Here is a 17,561-nt window from a genome sequence, read left to right as displayed (position 1 = left end):
CGCAGTGGTGTCCATACTTTTTTTTTACAAAACGATGAGTGAAAGTCGACTGAAGGTAAAAATATTTCAAAATTTTAAGGGAAAAAAATATTTTGATGGATTTTTGTGTAAAACTGCAGGCATTCTAGGGTTTTTAAGAGTTGTGGTAGACAGCAGTACTACTTAGGTGGCCGTTAAAATTAAAACATCAGAAATATCTGAAAAAATGTGGTCGTGGTGATTCAAAATATCATTAAGGGAGTAAATTTTCGAAGAATAACAATTTTTTTATCGTAATTGAAAAAATAAATGAGATAGATTTTTTTTCTTATTTTTCCTCAAGTAGTTATGCGCTGGTCCACCCTCCAGCGCCCGCTTATCGTTGAATTTTGGGACACGCTGTATATAGAAGATTAACGAAAGTTTTGTTTTTACATCAACCTATACACGTTTCGCTGCATGACATTGGGCGCTTCTAAATAGAGTTCTTGTTAAAATGCTTGACGCTGAAACGTCCTTAGGATACCGCATAAAAAACAGGTTTAGTGATCGCGGTGCTGATGTGTACTGAACTCGTATCTTTAATTTCAGATCATTCTAGAAGCAATACTACCTTGTTATGTGAAACAAATTCAACTGCCTACGTACGATTTGCTAGGAAAGACGGAAAAGGAAATTATTCAACAGTTGGCTATTGCTATCAAAACGCTTGTTAACAATTGTGAAGCACTTTCTAAGTAAGATTTTGTCTGAAGAATGATATTGAAATAGTTTTAACTCGTAGACAATACAAAACCGATTATAATTATTGTCATTTATTGCCATGCTCCGTTTTAGCATTCACTTAAACTCCTTTCCTTTTACCTTTTTCGTTCATCATTATCATCAACTCACTTCTATATTCCACTGTTGGACATGGGTCTCCTCTTAGGCGAGGGATTACACCATAGTCAGCCACGCTGGCTCAATGCGGGTTGGGGACATTTCCGAGTGTTGTGAACCTTCTTTAATGTGCAGGTTTCATCAGGATATTTGCCTTCACCGAAAAGCTCATGGTAAATTTAGGACATAAGTTCCGAGAAACTCAGGGGTGCGAGCTCGGATTCGAAACCACGGCCTCGGCTCTTGACCTTTTTCGTACTAAAGTACATTCAGGTTTACATGATACACTTTGTTAAATAGTCACGCCCCTAATATTATTTTTCTGATATTGGTAAACGCACTACGTATAAAATATACTAGAGCACAATACCAACGTGTTTGGAAGTCGGATCATAGGAAAGTTGCAGAGTTAAGTTCGAATACTCCTTGTTATTTCTCCATAGGTCCTACAATGGTCCGTACCGGACATCACCCGAACACAAAGGTTCGTCTCAACGTGGTGGACCAAGAGGCACAAATACAAATTTTCTTAACGAGTTTGAAGAAATGTCTCGTGTGTCGGGTGTTAACCCTACAACGGCTAGCGCAGAACATTCGCGCCGCGACCCGCAAATTGATTACACTAACGCTGCTGATTCTGAGGTATAGCTATTCACCCTTTTCTGTTAAGTGACTTCAAAAAAGGAGGAAGTTCTCTAATTGACTGTATTTTAAATAATATTAACTTTTTTCTTTGTGCGTATATGCGCAATTAATCTGACATTGTGAACCGATTTCAATTTTTTTTTGTTGGAAAGGGGGTACCTCATTACGGCCATTCTCACTAATTACCGTAGCCATTTCGGTGTCCTCGGCTTAATTTCCGTAGCCATTGTTTTTTCTCGCTTATTATACCCACTAACATTGAAATATGAAAACTTTAAGCTAAACTGTATAAAATGGCATTAGAATGAAAATATGTATAAATGGCATTAGAATGGACAAAGTAGTTTTCGAGTTATTAAGACACAAATATTTAAGGAAAACGGATCTAATTACCGTAGGCATGGATACGGTAATTACAAAGTTTAAAATTTTTAAGAAAACATAAAAACAAAAATGATAAAGAACAACTAACAACATATAAATAACTTTGATTTTGATTTTCTACACTTACTTGAAAACTACTTTGTCTATTCTAATGCCATTTAGACATATTGATAGTTAAGTTTAAAGTTTTTATATTTCAATGTTATTGGGTATAATAGGCTAGAAATTACAATGGCTACGGTAATTAGGCTGAGAACACCGAATGTGAGAATGGTCGATTAATGGTCCGAAAAAAATCAAAATACCAGGCTACAATTTTAACAAACAACGCACAAGGTAGCAACCTATTTATTAACCGGAATAAAAAAGGAGGAGGTTCTCCATTCGACTGCTGATTTCGATGACTTTTTTTTGTCAAGGAGGTACCTCAGTAGCGGTCCTATTAAAATTTGAAGAAAATTTTCCGCCTGTAAAGGTTGAATCTCTTTCCGTTAACCGATTTCAATAAAGCTGGGCAAATAGGTGCAATTCTACAAACTTTTAAGGTTGTTTTTTTTAAATAAAAATGTTTTCACTATTATTTGATCGTTATACGATTTTTTTTACTCAAATGCATAGAGAAAATGCATTTTGCTTTGAAGACCCGGGCTAAAAAGATAGGTATATAAAGTACATAGGATGTGTTTTCTGGGTTAGAAAACCAGTAGCAGTTATTCATTATTAAAATAGATATCTTTCATTCTTTGTTTCCCTTAATTCAGAATTCTACCATAGAATGATTCACAAACTCTTTATTTAGAACATACCTATAACATTGTCTCATTTCAACAGTTGATACGTGCCGAATATAGGCGACCACGTGACGTACTCCTTTCTCTAGTAGGAGATTTCATAGGCCGAGCTACGGCAAGACTCTTGGAGCTCAATGGATCTAAAGGCAGCGGAGGCAGTGAAGGAAAACCTGTGGAATTGCTGGATTCAAAATCACATGCTGTATGTACATAAAAGTTACCTGCAAAATGTACCCTTTTGTTACCAGGGCTTGCAACACACAAAGTATCTTTTCATTTACTGTCCTTGTTTTACTTTAATTTTTTGTTTTGTTTGTGATTTTGTTTTGTAATTAATTATTTATGTTTTACGTTTGAATATTTTAATTATACTTTTTTGTTTCGGTTTGTTTCTTTCGTGGTAAACAAATAAATGTATTTTCTTTCCTTTTGTAAAATAATTTTAAATTGAAAACTACCGTGAGACTCAGTAATATTAACGGATAACTCACGTATTTAAGTCGAATTTTTCCTCCAAATGTTTCGAACCACTCCGTGCTTCCGCGGCATCAACTCGACGAAAAACAACGCAAAACTTCGACTTAAATCTTTTAGTTTAGTGAATATGTATAAAAGTACTTGCAAATCGATATCCAAGTAAATATGACTAGCCGAAGTTAAACTGGCTACGCAATATGTTCAAAGTATGTTAGTATTTAATTATTCCTCAGTTTATTTTTTATTTTTCTCAGACAACTGTTGTACTAATTCTTCCTCAAAATTAGTCTTTACAGAAATTTTATTCTTTTACTTTTCTTTTATTTACTTAGCTTTACAACTTAGTTGTTGGTTTTTGCGAATTTATTGTTACCTTTCCAGCGTTTAGCAGAAATAGCCCATTCCCTGCTCAAAGTGTCACCCTACGACCCTGAATCCATGGCTTGTCGCGGTCTAGAACGATATATGACGCTTGTACTACCAGCCGGGGATTGGGCCGACGACGCGCTCAGACCATCCCTCATTATGATCATGAGACGCCTTGATAAGGTGTTCTTGAAGATTGCTAAGAAACCTGGCATACGGGTAAGATATGACCGCCTGGTACACCTATAATGGTACATTATTGCAGAGGTCGAGAAGTAAAGGATTATGTATGTATTATACGAGTCAGGCAATCCGCCAAGATATATATAGTGCTTTTCTCAAACAATGCGAGGAAACGATACAAAACTATAATAGAAAAAGTAAAGCAAGTTTTCCTGGACATATTTTGCTTCTTGTTTTAGGTAGAGTATCGGTCATTATTGTATTTATACGCGAAGAAAATATAAAAAATACAATAAAATAGAGATAACAAAAAAGAACTTCAAAGTACTTTCGTTTATTTTTCAAATATATTCGTGCACCATAATTTAAAAGCAAATTTTCTAAAAAAAAATAAAATAAAAAAAAATTAAATTTAAAAAAAAATTAAACTTAAATTTTTCTTTTAGTCTGATTACATAACTCTTTGTTAGTTAGTTGCAGATATATGTTTAAAAGTTTAGGGTGCGTATAGATTTGGCGAATGCGCCGCGAACGCGCTGCATGTGCGTTGCGCGCGCTGCTCGCATACTGTACGCGCGCTGCACACGTGCTGCATGTGTGCAATTAAATACATGTTGAGATTGCACAATATAATGCTCGTGTGCAGCTCGCGACCTTTCGCAAACAGGCGCATTCGCCAGATCTGTACGCACCCTTAGACAAGCGAACAGAAATGGATTTACAAACTTATTATACAGCCTAGGCCGGCAAAGAGCTGCACGCTCTGTAAATGACAAATTTTGTGGGTTCTTTTTTTGAAAGCAAACATTTCCGAGCATGTTTGAGGTATAAAATATTTTACATCAAAACGTCTTCATTCGTATACTTGAGTAATGTGAATCTTATTTTTAAACTCTTTATCCTTTGTCTATATAAACTGTTATTTAAATAAGTCTATTACGTCTTTGTTTTTCTTCTCTTTTTTGGTAGTTACTATTTACATGGCTTTATTTTTTACTTTTCTTTCTATCTCTTTATTAAAAATCTTTATTTGTCATGTTTACAAACGTTTTCATTTAACAGATTTCTTGGAATTACTAGTTTCTTTATTGGTCATATTCACGTTTCTCAATCACCAGAGAAACACCGACTGGGATGCAGCCGCCATGTTATTAGAAGGCGTGTATGAAACAATGGTACGATGTCCTTATATTATGCAGTGGGCACAAGTTAAGACACTTCTTAACACTGTCCAGGTAAGTTAAAACTATATATCTTTTTTTTAATATGTATTAGGCACACGCTTATAATATCTCCCATTATTTTTGCCAAAACTTTATACAAAGCAACCAACCTAATGTTAATTGTTGACATAATTATTATTGATGTAAAAATCGCACAACACAAAGAAAAATTCCTTCGATTTGACCTAGACTGTAACCAGCGTCTGTTACCATGCCGGGGCCAACGTTCTTCCCAACTGAGCTACAGACCGAATCACAGCATTTTCACAAAAAATATATGAATAAATAATAATATAATAAATATTGTAGATATAATTGTATGTAAAAATTGTTTAAATCGTTCTAGATATTTTTGAAACCACTTTGTCTAAATTTATACAAAATCCTTTTTTAGACATTAATAGTAGCAGAAAACAATGCCGGTGAGAACCTGTCGTCAGCAACAGCGGCGTTAATGTCGCAACCTCCGCCGCCGCACTTCTGCAGCAACGTCGTCAGGCTGATTGCATTGCAAGTTATTAATACTGGAGTAAGACATTTTATACAATATACCCTAAATGAATGAATGAACCTTGAAATGAACCTTTTATTTATTTAATAAGGTACGTGTCGACAGAATGCATTACATTTTCCTAAAAACTTTTATATTTAATTTAATTTCTAATAATTAATGAATAAAATAATAAATTAATATGCAATCTGCATTTGAAATAACTAGAGCTTGATACATATAACAGTAAATTAATAAATATTATTTTAGAGTCGTAATGTAATACAAATCTATATAAACTATAAGTAATTGTGTAGCCTTACTCTTCGGAAAGTTCTCGAACTCGGATGGGAACTCCGGGACACGTAGGATGACGACGGGCTGGAACATTGAAGATGAAGGATTTAGATTCAAAATTTAGTTTTAATTTCGGTACATACAGTGATAGAAAGATAATAAAGACGTGTTATTAACTGAGTCTTCAAAGGTCGAGGGATAGCCGTAGCGTCTGCCGCTAGATCTTTTCGTCTCGTTGTGTGTGTCTCGTTGACGCGTTGGCGGTGCGCACACACACAATTGTGTTAGTATAAAAAAATACTTAAGTAAATCTAAAACTAGTTACCTTAATACTAATTTTTTTCATGTGTAAAAAATGTGTTCCAAAAATATGTCATATAGCTAGGGTTTAACTGTTATGAAAACTAACCTGTTTTACAGGACAGCTACTCGTTAGAGCAGATGTGTGGAGGCAGTGCGATATTCCCCTCTCCAGAAAAAACCGAGAACATGCTTATGAACTTATTCATGCCACTTTGTCTGCGAGTTGGTAGTGGAAGGAAAGGTACGGAATTAATTATGCCTATTGCGTTTGATATTGTAAATACCTCACATTTCAAAACTCTGTATTTGCATGTCCTTTCATTTAAAGATCACCTTTAACGTAACGCAAGAAATTTTAATGCGTTACATTTTTCATCCTATTTAAAATAAAAAAAATTTTTAGTATAATTAAAGTCGTATTTCAAAGTTAGAACATTTAGTTATACATCCATTTAACTTTGAAGCCACATATTATTAAATGCCTTTATTATATGCCACAATATTTATGTTTTTATATTATCAATTTCATGTAATTCCCCAGATGTTCCTCCACTTCGTCAATCGGACGTAAGCTACATCGTGTCAGTGATTCTGAATGCTTTATGTCCACCCGCTGCGCCGGGCCAAATCTCCGCAGTCAATGCTAAATTGAACGCAGCCGAGGCCAGAGCAAATTCGTTAACGTTCACAGGAAGCAGAGACATTAGAAATACTACAAGACTGTCTAATCAGATGTATAAAATCGCTTTCTTGTGTAAGTATTTGTATCATTTAAGGGTTGCTGACGCACCTACCGCTGACTTTAACTTTCCTTAACTTTAACTAACCCAAACTCATGAGAGAAATGAATGTAGGCCATACAAATATTTTTCCCAGTCTGGGAATCGACCTCTGCGTGGCAGTCCAGGATGGTAACCGTTCGGCCACAGTGGCAGTTTTGCCGAAATAGTTCTAAGATTTACAAAAACGTGATAAATTAAAACACATTCCGTCATCGGAGTGGCGCGGTTACATCTAAAGTTGGATTTTTAATTAAAGGTTACAAACCGACAGCTAGTTTTTTTTTTAAATGGGACAGTCAGTATGGGGAAATCCGAAACCATAGCAGATACAAGGAAACTGTCTTAGAAATCATTACGTCTTTTTTTGTGAACACAATTTTGGCATAGTCAATCTTCTCCCTTTCATGAGATCATTTCGTTGTATGGGGCGAAAAAAATCGGGACAGCGGAAGTTGGTCAAATTTCATAAAATATTTTTTCATATAAAATAAATAAAGTTGATTTGAAATGATTTCCTTCATGAAACTAAGTCCATCAGCAGTAAAAAAAAAATTTGATCAATTTCATTCATTTTTATGGACAACTCACACTTGACCAAAAAAATTACTATCCCTAAATTGTCTTCTAATTTTATACCCTAAATTGTTTTCACAAAAAAAGACATAATGGTTCCTAAGACAATTTCCTTGTATCTTCTATAGTTTCAGGTTTCCCCATACTGTCCCATTAAAAATAAAACACTATATAAGTTGCATTAACTTCAACAATTATTATAAATAATTAAATATTATTTATATTTACTACCATAGTTTTAAAGTTATTTAGTTATTATTGTGAAATAAAGCTCACCACTCCAGAAGGTTCATTTCAATTACAACAATAATAACGCACACATTCATAGCCCTGCACTAGGGAAACCTTGTATCTCGGGCACCATGGACACACACATGAACAATCACAAATATACCCAAAGTCACGAGAGAAATATATGTAGGCTATACAAATATTTCTCCCGGCATGGAAATTGAACCCGGGACCTGTGTATGGCAGGCCAGCATGGTAAACGTTCAGCTATGGAGGCAGTTAAACATTTTTGAAAATTATTGTTAGTAACACAATAATTTTCAAAATCCCAATTTGTCATGAAATTTTTATAGACCAAGAATTCAAATTCAAATTCAAAATTGTTTATTAAGTACTACATAGGTCCATGGTGTTAGTACATAATATATAGTGAATATAGTAATATAATTATCATAATAATTTTACATAATAATAATACAATAATAAAATAATAATATTTAAATAATACATACATTCAAAAATCAAAATGAATTACTAGGATTAAAACACTGTTAGGGCACTGTCCGGTCTATTGACTTATATTCTAAGTATGCTGTTGGGACTCTCCAGCATTCTGCGTCTTACTTAAAAACTATGTGCGCATTACTGCATAAAAACAGTCAGTGTAAGCATCGGCAAACATACCAGATGCACTGCAGTACCTGGGCAAACAACATCCTAAACAATTACCTTGTTATTTATTTTCAGCGTTAAAAGTTCTGTGCGCGTGTTTCACAAGTGAACTGTGCAACGAATGGGGCCGTATTGCGCGCGCCATGCGTGACCTCGGCCGTAGAAACGAAGCAGCACATCACCTGTGGGATTTCCTCGAACACGCCGTCACTTACCGCACTCCGCTATACGTCTTATTACTACCTTTTATTGTCCATAAGGTATGTTCCAAACAATATGCTGATCAGTCAACGTCAGAGTTCGGAATAAATAGAGTATATTTATATTATAGTCCGTCTTTTTTGAAGATGGAGTAAAATGACATTTGTAGAGTTGCCAGTTTTCAATAGTTACGTAGTTGTTGACGATAGTTTTATCGATAGATTGTGAAAGAAAATAAAATTTTTGCCAAAAATGACTGAATTGTGAATGTTATGACATTCCAAAGATTACTAATTGCGTTATTGCCATCTTTATTGCCTCGAACTGCAACTGCAACTGCCTCCGTGGCCGAACGGTTACCATGCTGACATGACTGCCACTCAGAGGTCCTGGGTTCGATTCCCAGGCCGGGAGAAGTATGTGTATGGCCTAAATTTATTTCCCTCGCGAGTTTGAGTGTCATTTGTGGTTGTCTATGTGTGTGTCCAAGGCACCCGCGACACAGGGTTTCCCTAGTGCGGGGCTATGAGTGTGTTGCGTTATTATTATTATTATTCTTATTTTGACAGTTGGCCTACTACTATCGAGTTTAATTTTTATTCATATACATTTTTACAAGAATAGCCGGATTTCATTATCTGTATTGAATTAAAATGAAAAACTTCAAAATATCTCCTCTTTGCATTTCTTATAAACATAGTTCTGAATACAGTGTATATATGTATGAACGTACAATAATTGACAATTCAAATGAACTAGTGCTCGTAATTGGATGAATAATGGGTAGAGAATGATTAAAATGAAGTTCGTCTCTTTGTTATATAAGGGTGACCAATATTCAGTCGATAGTCGATGGAATATTTATCGACAACAATGACTAGCTGCTCACAAGCGGGTAACACTGCGCAATGAATTGTCATTTTACTCCGCCTTTAAAGAAGACAGACTATATGTTAACATTTCGCACATGACAACTAACACAGTATTATCTCAAAATTGCTCTAAGTTATATTAATATTACCTATTTAATTTCAAAGCGACAGTGTTGTGCTGTCATTTTGAAATTAAATCGTATACGAATGACATACAAATATAGCGAAATTTTGGAGATAAATTATTAATATAACGCAATTTTGAGATAAAATATAATATAACACAATTTTTGAGATAATACCATGTTAGTTGTCAAGTGCGATTTATATTTGTAACAGCTATCGCAACCACCAATCGGCGATCACGAGAGACACATGCAGTTCGTAATCCGCGAGCGAGTCCGTGGCCTCAAACTACCCGCTTCACGCGCAAGAGGAATGCTGCTTTCCGATCTCGCTAAAGAACTACGCGTATTGAGGGATAATCATGACAGCTACAAATTTGGTAATATTTTGTTTAATATAAATATTAATAATAATGTGGTTATTGAATTTTGAACCTTTTTCTGTTACAAAGTTTATTTTCGATTAAAGAGTCCTTATACTGCAAATTTACAATACTGTTATGGACAGGCGTGTTGCTTACTATCAGGCGCACGTACGTTTGCGGCGGCGCGTTGTTCGCTTTTGAAAAAAAATTGTAAATTTTATTCATTTTGTATGAAAACATTTGATTCAATTTGACTAATTTCTGCTGTCCCGACTTTTTTCGTACCATACAATGAAATGACCTTTACATAAAACTGAGTTGATCAGCACAGAAAAAGTTATCACTTTTATTCATTTTTATGGACAATTCACGCTTGATCAAAAAATTTACTATGTCAAAATTGTCTTCACAAAAAAACTTGATGCTTCCTAAGACAGTTTCCTTGTATTTTTTATGGTTTCGGATTTCCCCATATTGTCCCATTGGAAAAAAACACTGTACATGTATAGCCTTTAGAAACGGAAGTTCCCGAAGCACGAGAAGCCTTGATTGTGCTGGCTCTCTCTACTCTTCAAACTGGTACACAGCAATGCTGTTTTGAAGTCGTAATATTGGTACGAGTATTGTAAACCAGATTTACCTGCCCAAGTGAGTCCTACACGGAACCGTTTCACCAGGATTTATGAAGGGCAAATTAAAAAAAAATCGTTTGCAGAACAAATAGCGGAAAGCCTAGGCGGCGCTAGCGGTGGCGGCAAGCGAGCATCAGAGGTATTCAGCGGGGGCCGAGTCGATAACAAGCATCGCCCGTCTCTCATCTCTACATTATTCTACCCACGCAGTGGCGTACCTAGGACGCCGGACCATCCCTCATCTACCCCTCTAACAGCGCAACGAGGTGAGTTGCGATTGCATAAAAACTGTAACCTAATATTAATAGTATAATGCTTTGACCTTTCTGACGGGTACGTGTATATTGCTTTTTTACACAATTCGTCTTATTTGCCTAAAGGTGTTAATCTGTTGGATATTTTTCATAATGTAGAGTCAGTATCGAGCAGCTCGACCACTAGCCAGCATATCCAGCAACAATTTGAGGCAGGTAACAGCAGCAGCCGCCCCAGCGACAGCGGGAGCAACCAAAACGCACCAGCAGGTATTTATTATAATGAAATGTTCATCAGAAGAATAAAGCTCGTTATTGTAAAAATCTTTGAACCCTTTTGAAACAACAATATAACTTATCACCATTTTTTCTCATGGCAATATTTATTTTTATTTTATTAAATATCATGTTGTTACTACGTCATATTATATTAATTTTTTTGCGAAAATACTCCTCCATTAATTTGTTATTATTATTGATACAAAGATTGATACCACCAACCATCGAGTATATAACCAGAAATAGAGACGACATAAGGGCCATATGTTCCTGGTAACACATTAGCGATACAGCTCTTATAAATATCCATCCCCTTTTGCACTGAAATATAGACAGGCCGACAACTGACCTGTGTGTACGTCTCCGTATATTCCAAAAAATATTCTGTATTTATTGTAATAAAGATAATATCTCTAACAATGCCGTGCTGTTCTATTCGGTGGTGTCGGAAAAACAGCAAAACATCTAATTACAAAACAAACGGAATCACATTTCATCGGTAATTAAATATTAAATGCGTAATTTTGCCATTTTCGTCTATTATAGCAAAGATCAAGGTAACTGGTCGATTTGAAGTGAAACTGTTGACGACACTGACGACACCCGTCAATTGTTTCGAACTCGAGCTAGCCAATCGGAGCGCAGTTATCACAGTTATAGTTTTCAAACAAATTAAATGACATTTCGTCACTATTTCTGGTTATATACTCGATGCCAAGAACACAGAAAAATTCCTTCAACCTAACTGAACTCGAACCAGCGTCTGTTGCAACACTGGGGCTACCGCTCTTGCCAACGAAGCTGGAGCTACAGACCGAGTCAGCAGATCTTACGAATTTCTCTATGTGCTTGTTGCAGATCTTTGTTTTCTCTTTGACTTTTTTGCTTTCAGTGCCACATGTGAGAAACTTATGAAAGTTTCTTCACAACTTTTTCTTATTTTTTTAATTTAATGTCTAACAAGTACAATCCAATGGAAATGGCAAAGATGAGAAACCAACTGCCGGCACTCCGTCATATGTGAATAACCATAAACTGCGCTTCGTGTCTTCTGTAGAATTTAAATATACCACAGGTAATTGATACTTTTACTGTCACATATTTTTAATAATAATTATAACAGAAATAAGAAATTAGGATTATCGTAACCATTGAAACTGGATATAAAGTATAACCTTTCAGTAGACAATACCCGAGAGCGGCGCGAGTTCCTTATAAATTTAACAATACACTTGCTGCCAATAAGCAAATTTGTAGCATATAACCGTGACATGGTTGTTCTTGGAGACTTTGCAAAGATTCCAATGATGAATAGCTTTTTGTACCGGTCCTTTATTATAAATTATAATATTTTTAACACGCTTGCTCATAAGTAGTAAAAATAACGTCTAGCAAAACTAGGCGGTACTTTTGCATAGGTAATGGGTTATTCATACGTGAAGGGAAAGCAAAAACATTTGATGCTAAAAATTTGAGTTCTGTATAAGATTTATTTGTGAGTGTACTACTAATTTTGTTAACCACACGAGCGGAACAACAATTACAAATTGTGTCTCTGTAAATACCTACTTGCCGATGACATCGTGACACAATGTACTATTTTCTCTCCTCTTACTTTCGATTAGTTTATCATATTAATATATCACAACACTACTGGTACTTAGAGTCAGCGCACTAATTTTCTAAAGAGTTTTTCCCAGGAGAAACTTCAATGTCGCCTTTATCCCCCTCTTCGCCTGGTGCGGGGTCAACGGGCGGACCGACAGACGCCGAAGGAGGTGATGAAGATCGACCGAGGCTGCAGAGGGCGCACGGGCCTTCTAAAAAGACCTTCAAGTTTAGACGCAGTCGCCATGCAAGCAAACCTGAGGTTTGTGTTTTAAAATTGACTTATTGGAGCAATTAACGTACAAGTATGTATACAAACTAATACATTATGAATTTTAATGAATTCGTCTTAGAGCCACCCCTTTCCTATGATTTCTAGAGTAATTCAATAAACTTTTTAATGCCTACTTGGCTTGGCACACAGACATAAGGGAAAAGCTGTAAACAGTTAACCTGCTATTTTTTATTAGTTTCTGTTAACTGTTTGACAATAATGTATATTAATAATAGAAATTTTTCGTACACATACAATACATAATATGATACATATATACAAACAATCGAAAACGTTTCATCTAATGTAAAAATAATATTTTATGTTGCAGTAGATTATATGTTAGGTTTTATAAAATTGCAGCCAGCCCATTTACGTTTGGAATCGGACGAGTGTTCATCTCCGGGAGCAGAGGGTACCCCACTACGCCGAGCTTGGCCGCAATCGCCACTGACACCATTACTGCAGCCAACCTGCGTCAACACAGACACGTCTTACGACAGCGAGATCTCGCAAACATCGTCCACCTCCGGATATAGGCTAGCATTACTACAACCCCAGTAAATACACAGCGATATATCGGTGTTGCATGACACTCGAAGACATTAACCGAAACGAAGAAAGAAGACATGGCCATTCTGCGATGACAACGGTTCCAGAGTTCGTCAGCATGCTTGCATGAACCGTTTGTTTCGCGGATACCTCCATTACAACCTACTTCTCATTTCATCGCTGTGTCTATTGTTTTTTGGTTAAGTTGTCTAATATCTACTTGTCTCTGACAATATTGTTTTTAACGAAGTTATTTCCCTATTATGTTTACTATTCTCGAAGATTTGAAACAAATCTAAAATCACTAGCCTAGATCCATGAATTCATCACCAGACATCTTATCCGTGATCATTTTCGTTCATCAACCTAATGTTCCTTTTCGAAGACTTGCAACATCGTCGCACAATCTTGAAAGCGAACAGTGTGCCCAGCTAGCCCTTAGTTCGCTAGTGAATTCAGAATTTTCAAGTATAAAATGTCAATTGTATTTATGAATTCACAGGGAAAGCTACAGTCTACAAGCATCGATGACAGAATCTCCTGGCGGTTCAGCGCGAGTTGCCTTGGCGTCTCCCGAAGCACCTTCCCAGCGAACAGCAAGCGCTACCCCGCAAGCCAGCCCCGACGGTAAACCCCCCTTCGTATGTATACAATTTACACGCAACGGTACGCTGTCGTCATCCCGACCCCGCCTTCTCTCTTCCTATCTACTAGTGCTGTGAGTATTACTGTAAATTGTGCATACAACTGGAATACTACCTACCCCTACTGCATGATTTGGAAAATCATTCACGCCATATACCCACCCACAGATATAATATATCTATGTCTGTGTACCCACCTATCTGAGTCACAAAATCTCAAAGAACTTAACATAGTATATTTTTATTATGAGTTCTGCAAGTGAACTGGACGAAAGAATAGATGAGTTGTTCTCTATCAGATTTCAGTTGAGTTGTTACTTTGTGACGAGTTCAATTATTTTATTGAGTTCAGTGTTAAATAATTCCTGTTGTATGTTAGTCTGTGTTATCTTATCCACCTTTAGTCAATGTTCCTTCAATTTGATTAGTATTAGTATTGTGTTAGTGTGTAGAAAATTAAAAATCATTACATAACACAGTCATTTATTTCTTGTTAATGTATCTTCTGTGTCCCTTCCAATCCTGCTATGTTGTGAGGTGCAGAGTTTTGGTCTTTTGCTAAATTATGAAACGTTATTTCAACTTAATATAGATTTTTTACTTGAAGTTATTTTACAGCATCATTAAGTTGCGACTCGGCTACGTCATCGGCGGAACGGACAGCTTTACTCGGTGCAGCTAGCCAACGGTCTTTACTTTTAAGCAGCGAATTGAGGGATGAAGATACACTACTTTAAACAATATATGGATACTAATACACATGTGGATACTATATTTTGTTAAGAGGAAAATTACAGCAACGTATCATGGTTACAATATACTACTATGTTATAATTGAGTAAATATGCTAAAAACTTCTTCACATATTATATTGTAATTCAATGTATGGAAAAATGTTCCACTTAATACACCCATAAAATATTGAAACTACACACATTTATTAACTGACATGCATTTGTTAAATTGTATAATGTTTAATGACAACAGTAAGTATGAATTATAAGCTACCTTTATATGAAGTAAAATGTTATGACGCTAAAATATTTGTCAATGTTAGTAAAATTACTTGGATTAGAATTGACTAGTCAATAATGTGATTTTGGTGCATTTAAAATATTGTTTTTTACTGTTTTAGATTTTAAATAGAAATTTGTGTTTATGCATCTGTTTCATTTCCACAAAAATATCTACTTAAACTTAAATCCATAGATATTATTAAAAGTTTAAAAAAATATACATAATTAAATTTATTTCAATTTATTAGTGTCTAATTCAGGCTTCTTTGCACATTAAAAATGGTTGAATAGCAACATAAACCTCTGGATCCAAAGGTATCTCATTAATATACTCAGAGAAAGTTATAACAATCTTATAGATACTCCTTTTTACAGCTGAAGTAAGGGCAGATTTCATCTTAATAGCTAGTTCGTCATGTAAGATGTGTTTTCTAGGCACCAGGCCTGGTTTTGACAACTTATCTAAATTATGCTTAAGATTTATTAATGTTGAGATGACAATAGGCAAATCAGTCTGCACAATCCCATAATTGTCTTCCTTCAGAGAAGCTGCAGCTATGAAAGCCAAGCCCTCGCAAGTCCACATTATAGGTTGTGACTGCAGTAACAAGAACTTTAACTTTGTGTCTGTCAGTTCTCCAAAGAAAAAATTTAATCCTGGCTTTTGGCACAGTTTATGAATAAAAGTTTTGACTTCCTCTTTCATTACGGTTGTAAAAGTGTTGGCAACTTTATTCTTATTATAATCCTTCATTTGGTACAGTTCCGGGGATTGTGCCATGTTTCTCAACTTCCCAGGATACATTAGATTTCTTTCAGGTGAAATATCAAGAGGTTTGTTATTTGATTCAGATGCTCTTCCATCACCATTTATATTTTCCAGTTCTTTGCTAAAGTCATTGATATTCTTTATGCTCACTTTCAAAATATTATGCCAGTTCCTTGGATGACCTCCAGGTTGAGAAAGCTTGAATATACGGGCTCTCCTAACAGGATCTGTCATTGCCATCAATCTAAAGTCTTGAGCAGCCAGGTACCCATTAAACTGAGATCTTTGTTCTAAGGCTTTATGTAACATCAAGTGATTGTCTGACTTAATAGGGAATTTCATAGGTGCCATCAGTATCATGTTGAAAACAGATTTCATTGTGTAAACTGATATCAGAAACAGACTAGTGTAGAGCCAGAGTCCAATCCAAATGCCAGATGTAATCAGATTGAAAAAGCTATCCAACGGTGGATCTTCCAGATACAAGCTGTAGACATCAGAAACAACATTGCGAGGTCTACTTCCCCACAAATAATAAAAAAAGCTGTAATATGCAACAGGAAGTGTTGCATTCTTGAAACCAGTTGCAACAATATTGCTAACTGACATTTTTAATTGCTGAATTTTCTCTTGATACACATGTGGGAATATCAGTATGTTTGTGCTAAAAACATGCACATTTAAGTAGTAGTAAAGTCCCATCCACATTCCAGCAAATTGCAGGAACAGACTTGGTTCTATGAGACATTGTCCATCATAGAGTTTACATGGCTTTTTCAAGGTGTTAAAGTTGCTCTGTGCCAAGGACGAATACAAGCCCATAGTAAAGTAGCCACAAAGAGCATACAGCAAGCTAAACACTGTATTTTGCAATGTAAACATATTCAACATCATCGAGAACCTTGTGAAGTACTTGGGAAGTGGTACCAAGTAGTAGCTTCCGTAAATGTAGGCCTGGAAGAACGACACTAATGCTAGAAGTATGATGTTCAGGCCCATCTTCCAACCAAAAATATCTCTGAATGTAGATGTAATCCATGACAATGGATGCAGCGGATCAATTTGTATAACGAAGACGAGCGCTATCGCGAGAAAACTCTGCAACAGGATGTTCCAAAACACTGCCAATATAAGTCTTTGAGAAAATATTTCACGATTTCCATCTACACCGGTCGTCATTGTCGGCAGGTTATGCGTTTTAATTTTCACATCTCACGGCGCATGTTGTTTAAAATTTATAATAGATTTGGCACTATAAATAACAGGTGAAGCTCCAGAATATTCACATTCAACACAAACTGCTGCACATTTTCAAATAAAGGCAGTACTCGAGTTTTCAACGGTCGTTCAATAAAATGAAAACGGCGCCAGATACAGACTGTCACTGCCTGTCACAAATGGTCACAAACCAGTCACAAACTAACTGCCAGTCAAGTCACTGCCAGAAAAAATAGTTTTTTTTTTTAATTTATTAAGGCTTTGGCAAAGCCAACAGCCTAAACATGAAGTTTAATGTTTATGTAATCATGGCCGCCACAAAGAGGATAGGCAATTTAAGGCGGCGGCGTGCTTGGATTGACTCGGGATTCCTTAAAACGGGCCGATACGGGTATTTCAGTTCGAGATTCGTATAATTTCGCGTTTTAATCTTCGATAAAGGCACAATAGCACTATCCTATTCCACTTTAAACT

The 17,561-nt window shown here is 35.9% G+C and overlaps 2 protein-coding genes across 2 annotated transcripts in view; one reads left to right on the top strand and one right to left on the bottom strand.

Moving 5' to 3' along the window:
* The window catches only part of LOC113229238 (protein unc-80 homolog), an 81,445-nt gene extending 66,343 nt beyond the window's left edge, over window positions 1-15,102 (top strand). Inside the window, exons 49-65 of the mRNA XM_026462764.1 lie at window positions 571-716; window positions 1,305-1,503; window positions 2,722-2,883; window positions 3,540-3,743; window positions 4,826-4,942; window positions 5,325-5,459; window positions 6,138-6,261; window positions 6,562-6,774; window positions 8,354-8,538; window positions 9,691-9,856; window positions 10,557-10,739; window positions 10,887-10,997; window positions 11,971-12,081; window positions 12,707-12,876; window positions 13,252-13,427; window positions 13,943-14,158; window positions 14,703-15,102. Coding sequence (XP_026318549.1) covers window positions 571-716; window positions 1,305-1,503; window positions 2,722-2,883; window positions 3,540-3,743; window positions 4,826-4,942; window positions 5,325-5,459; window positions 6,138-6,261; window positions 6,562-6,774; window positions 8,354-8,538; window positions 9,691-9,856; window positions 10,557-10,739; window positions 10,887-10,997; window positions 11,971-12,081; window positions 12,707-12,876; window positions 13,252-13,427; window positions 13,943-14,158; window positions 14,703-14,766 — 2,682 coding nt within the window. The 3' untranslated portion in view covers window positions 14,767-15,102. The remainder of the gene's footprint in view (window positions 1-570; window positions 717-1,304; window positions 1,504-2,721; window positions 2,884-3,539; window positions 3,744-4,825; window positions 4,943-5,324; window positions 5,460-6,137; window positions 6,262-6,561; window positions 6,775-8,353; window positions 8,539-9,690; window positions 9,857-10,556; window positions 10,740-10,886; window positions 10,998-11,970; window positions 12,082-12,706; window positions 12,877-13,251; window positions 13,428-13,942; window positions 14,159-14,702) is intronic.
* A 118-nt stretch (window positions 15,103-15,220) lies between these two features.
* Window positions 15,221-17,272, bottom strand: LOC113229278 (nucleoporin NDC1). The gene has a single exon (XM_026462821.1). It carries the CDS (start codon window positions 17,046-17,048, stop codon window positions 15,357-15,359), a length of 1,692 nt encoding a protein of 563 aa, XP_026318606.1. The 5' UTR covers window positions 17,049-17,272; the 3' UTR covers window positions 15,221-15,356.
* Window positions 17,273-17,561: the final 289 nt, after the last annotated feature.

Source organism: Hyposmocoma kahamanoa, unplaced genomic scaffold (assembly GCF_003589595.1).
Source record: "Hyposmocoma kahamanoa isolate Upper Pololo Valley unplaced genomic scaffold, ASM358959v1 296, whole genome shotgun sequence".
NCBI classification, from domain to species: domain Eukaryota; kingdom Metazoa; phylum Arthropoda; class Insecta; order Lepidoptera; family Cosmopterigidae; genus Hyposmocoma; species Hyposmocoma kahamanoa.
Note: the sequence above shows the minus strand (reverse complement) of the source record. Positions and strands in the feature narration are given on the sequence as shown.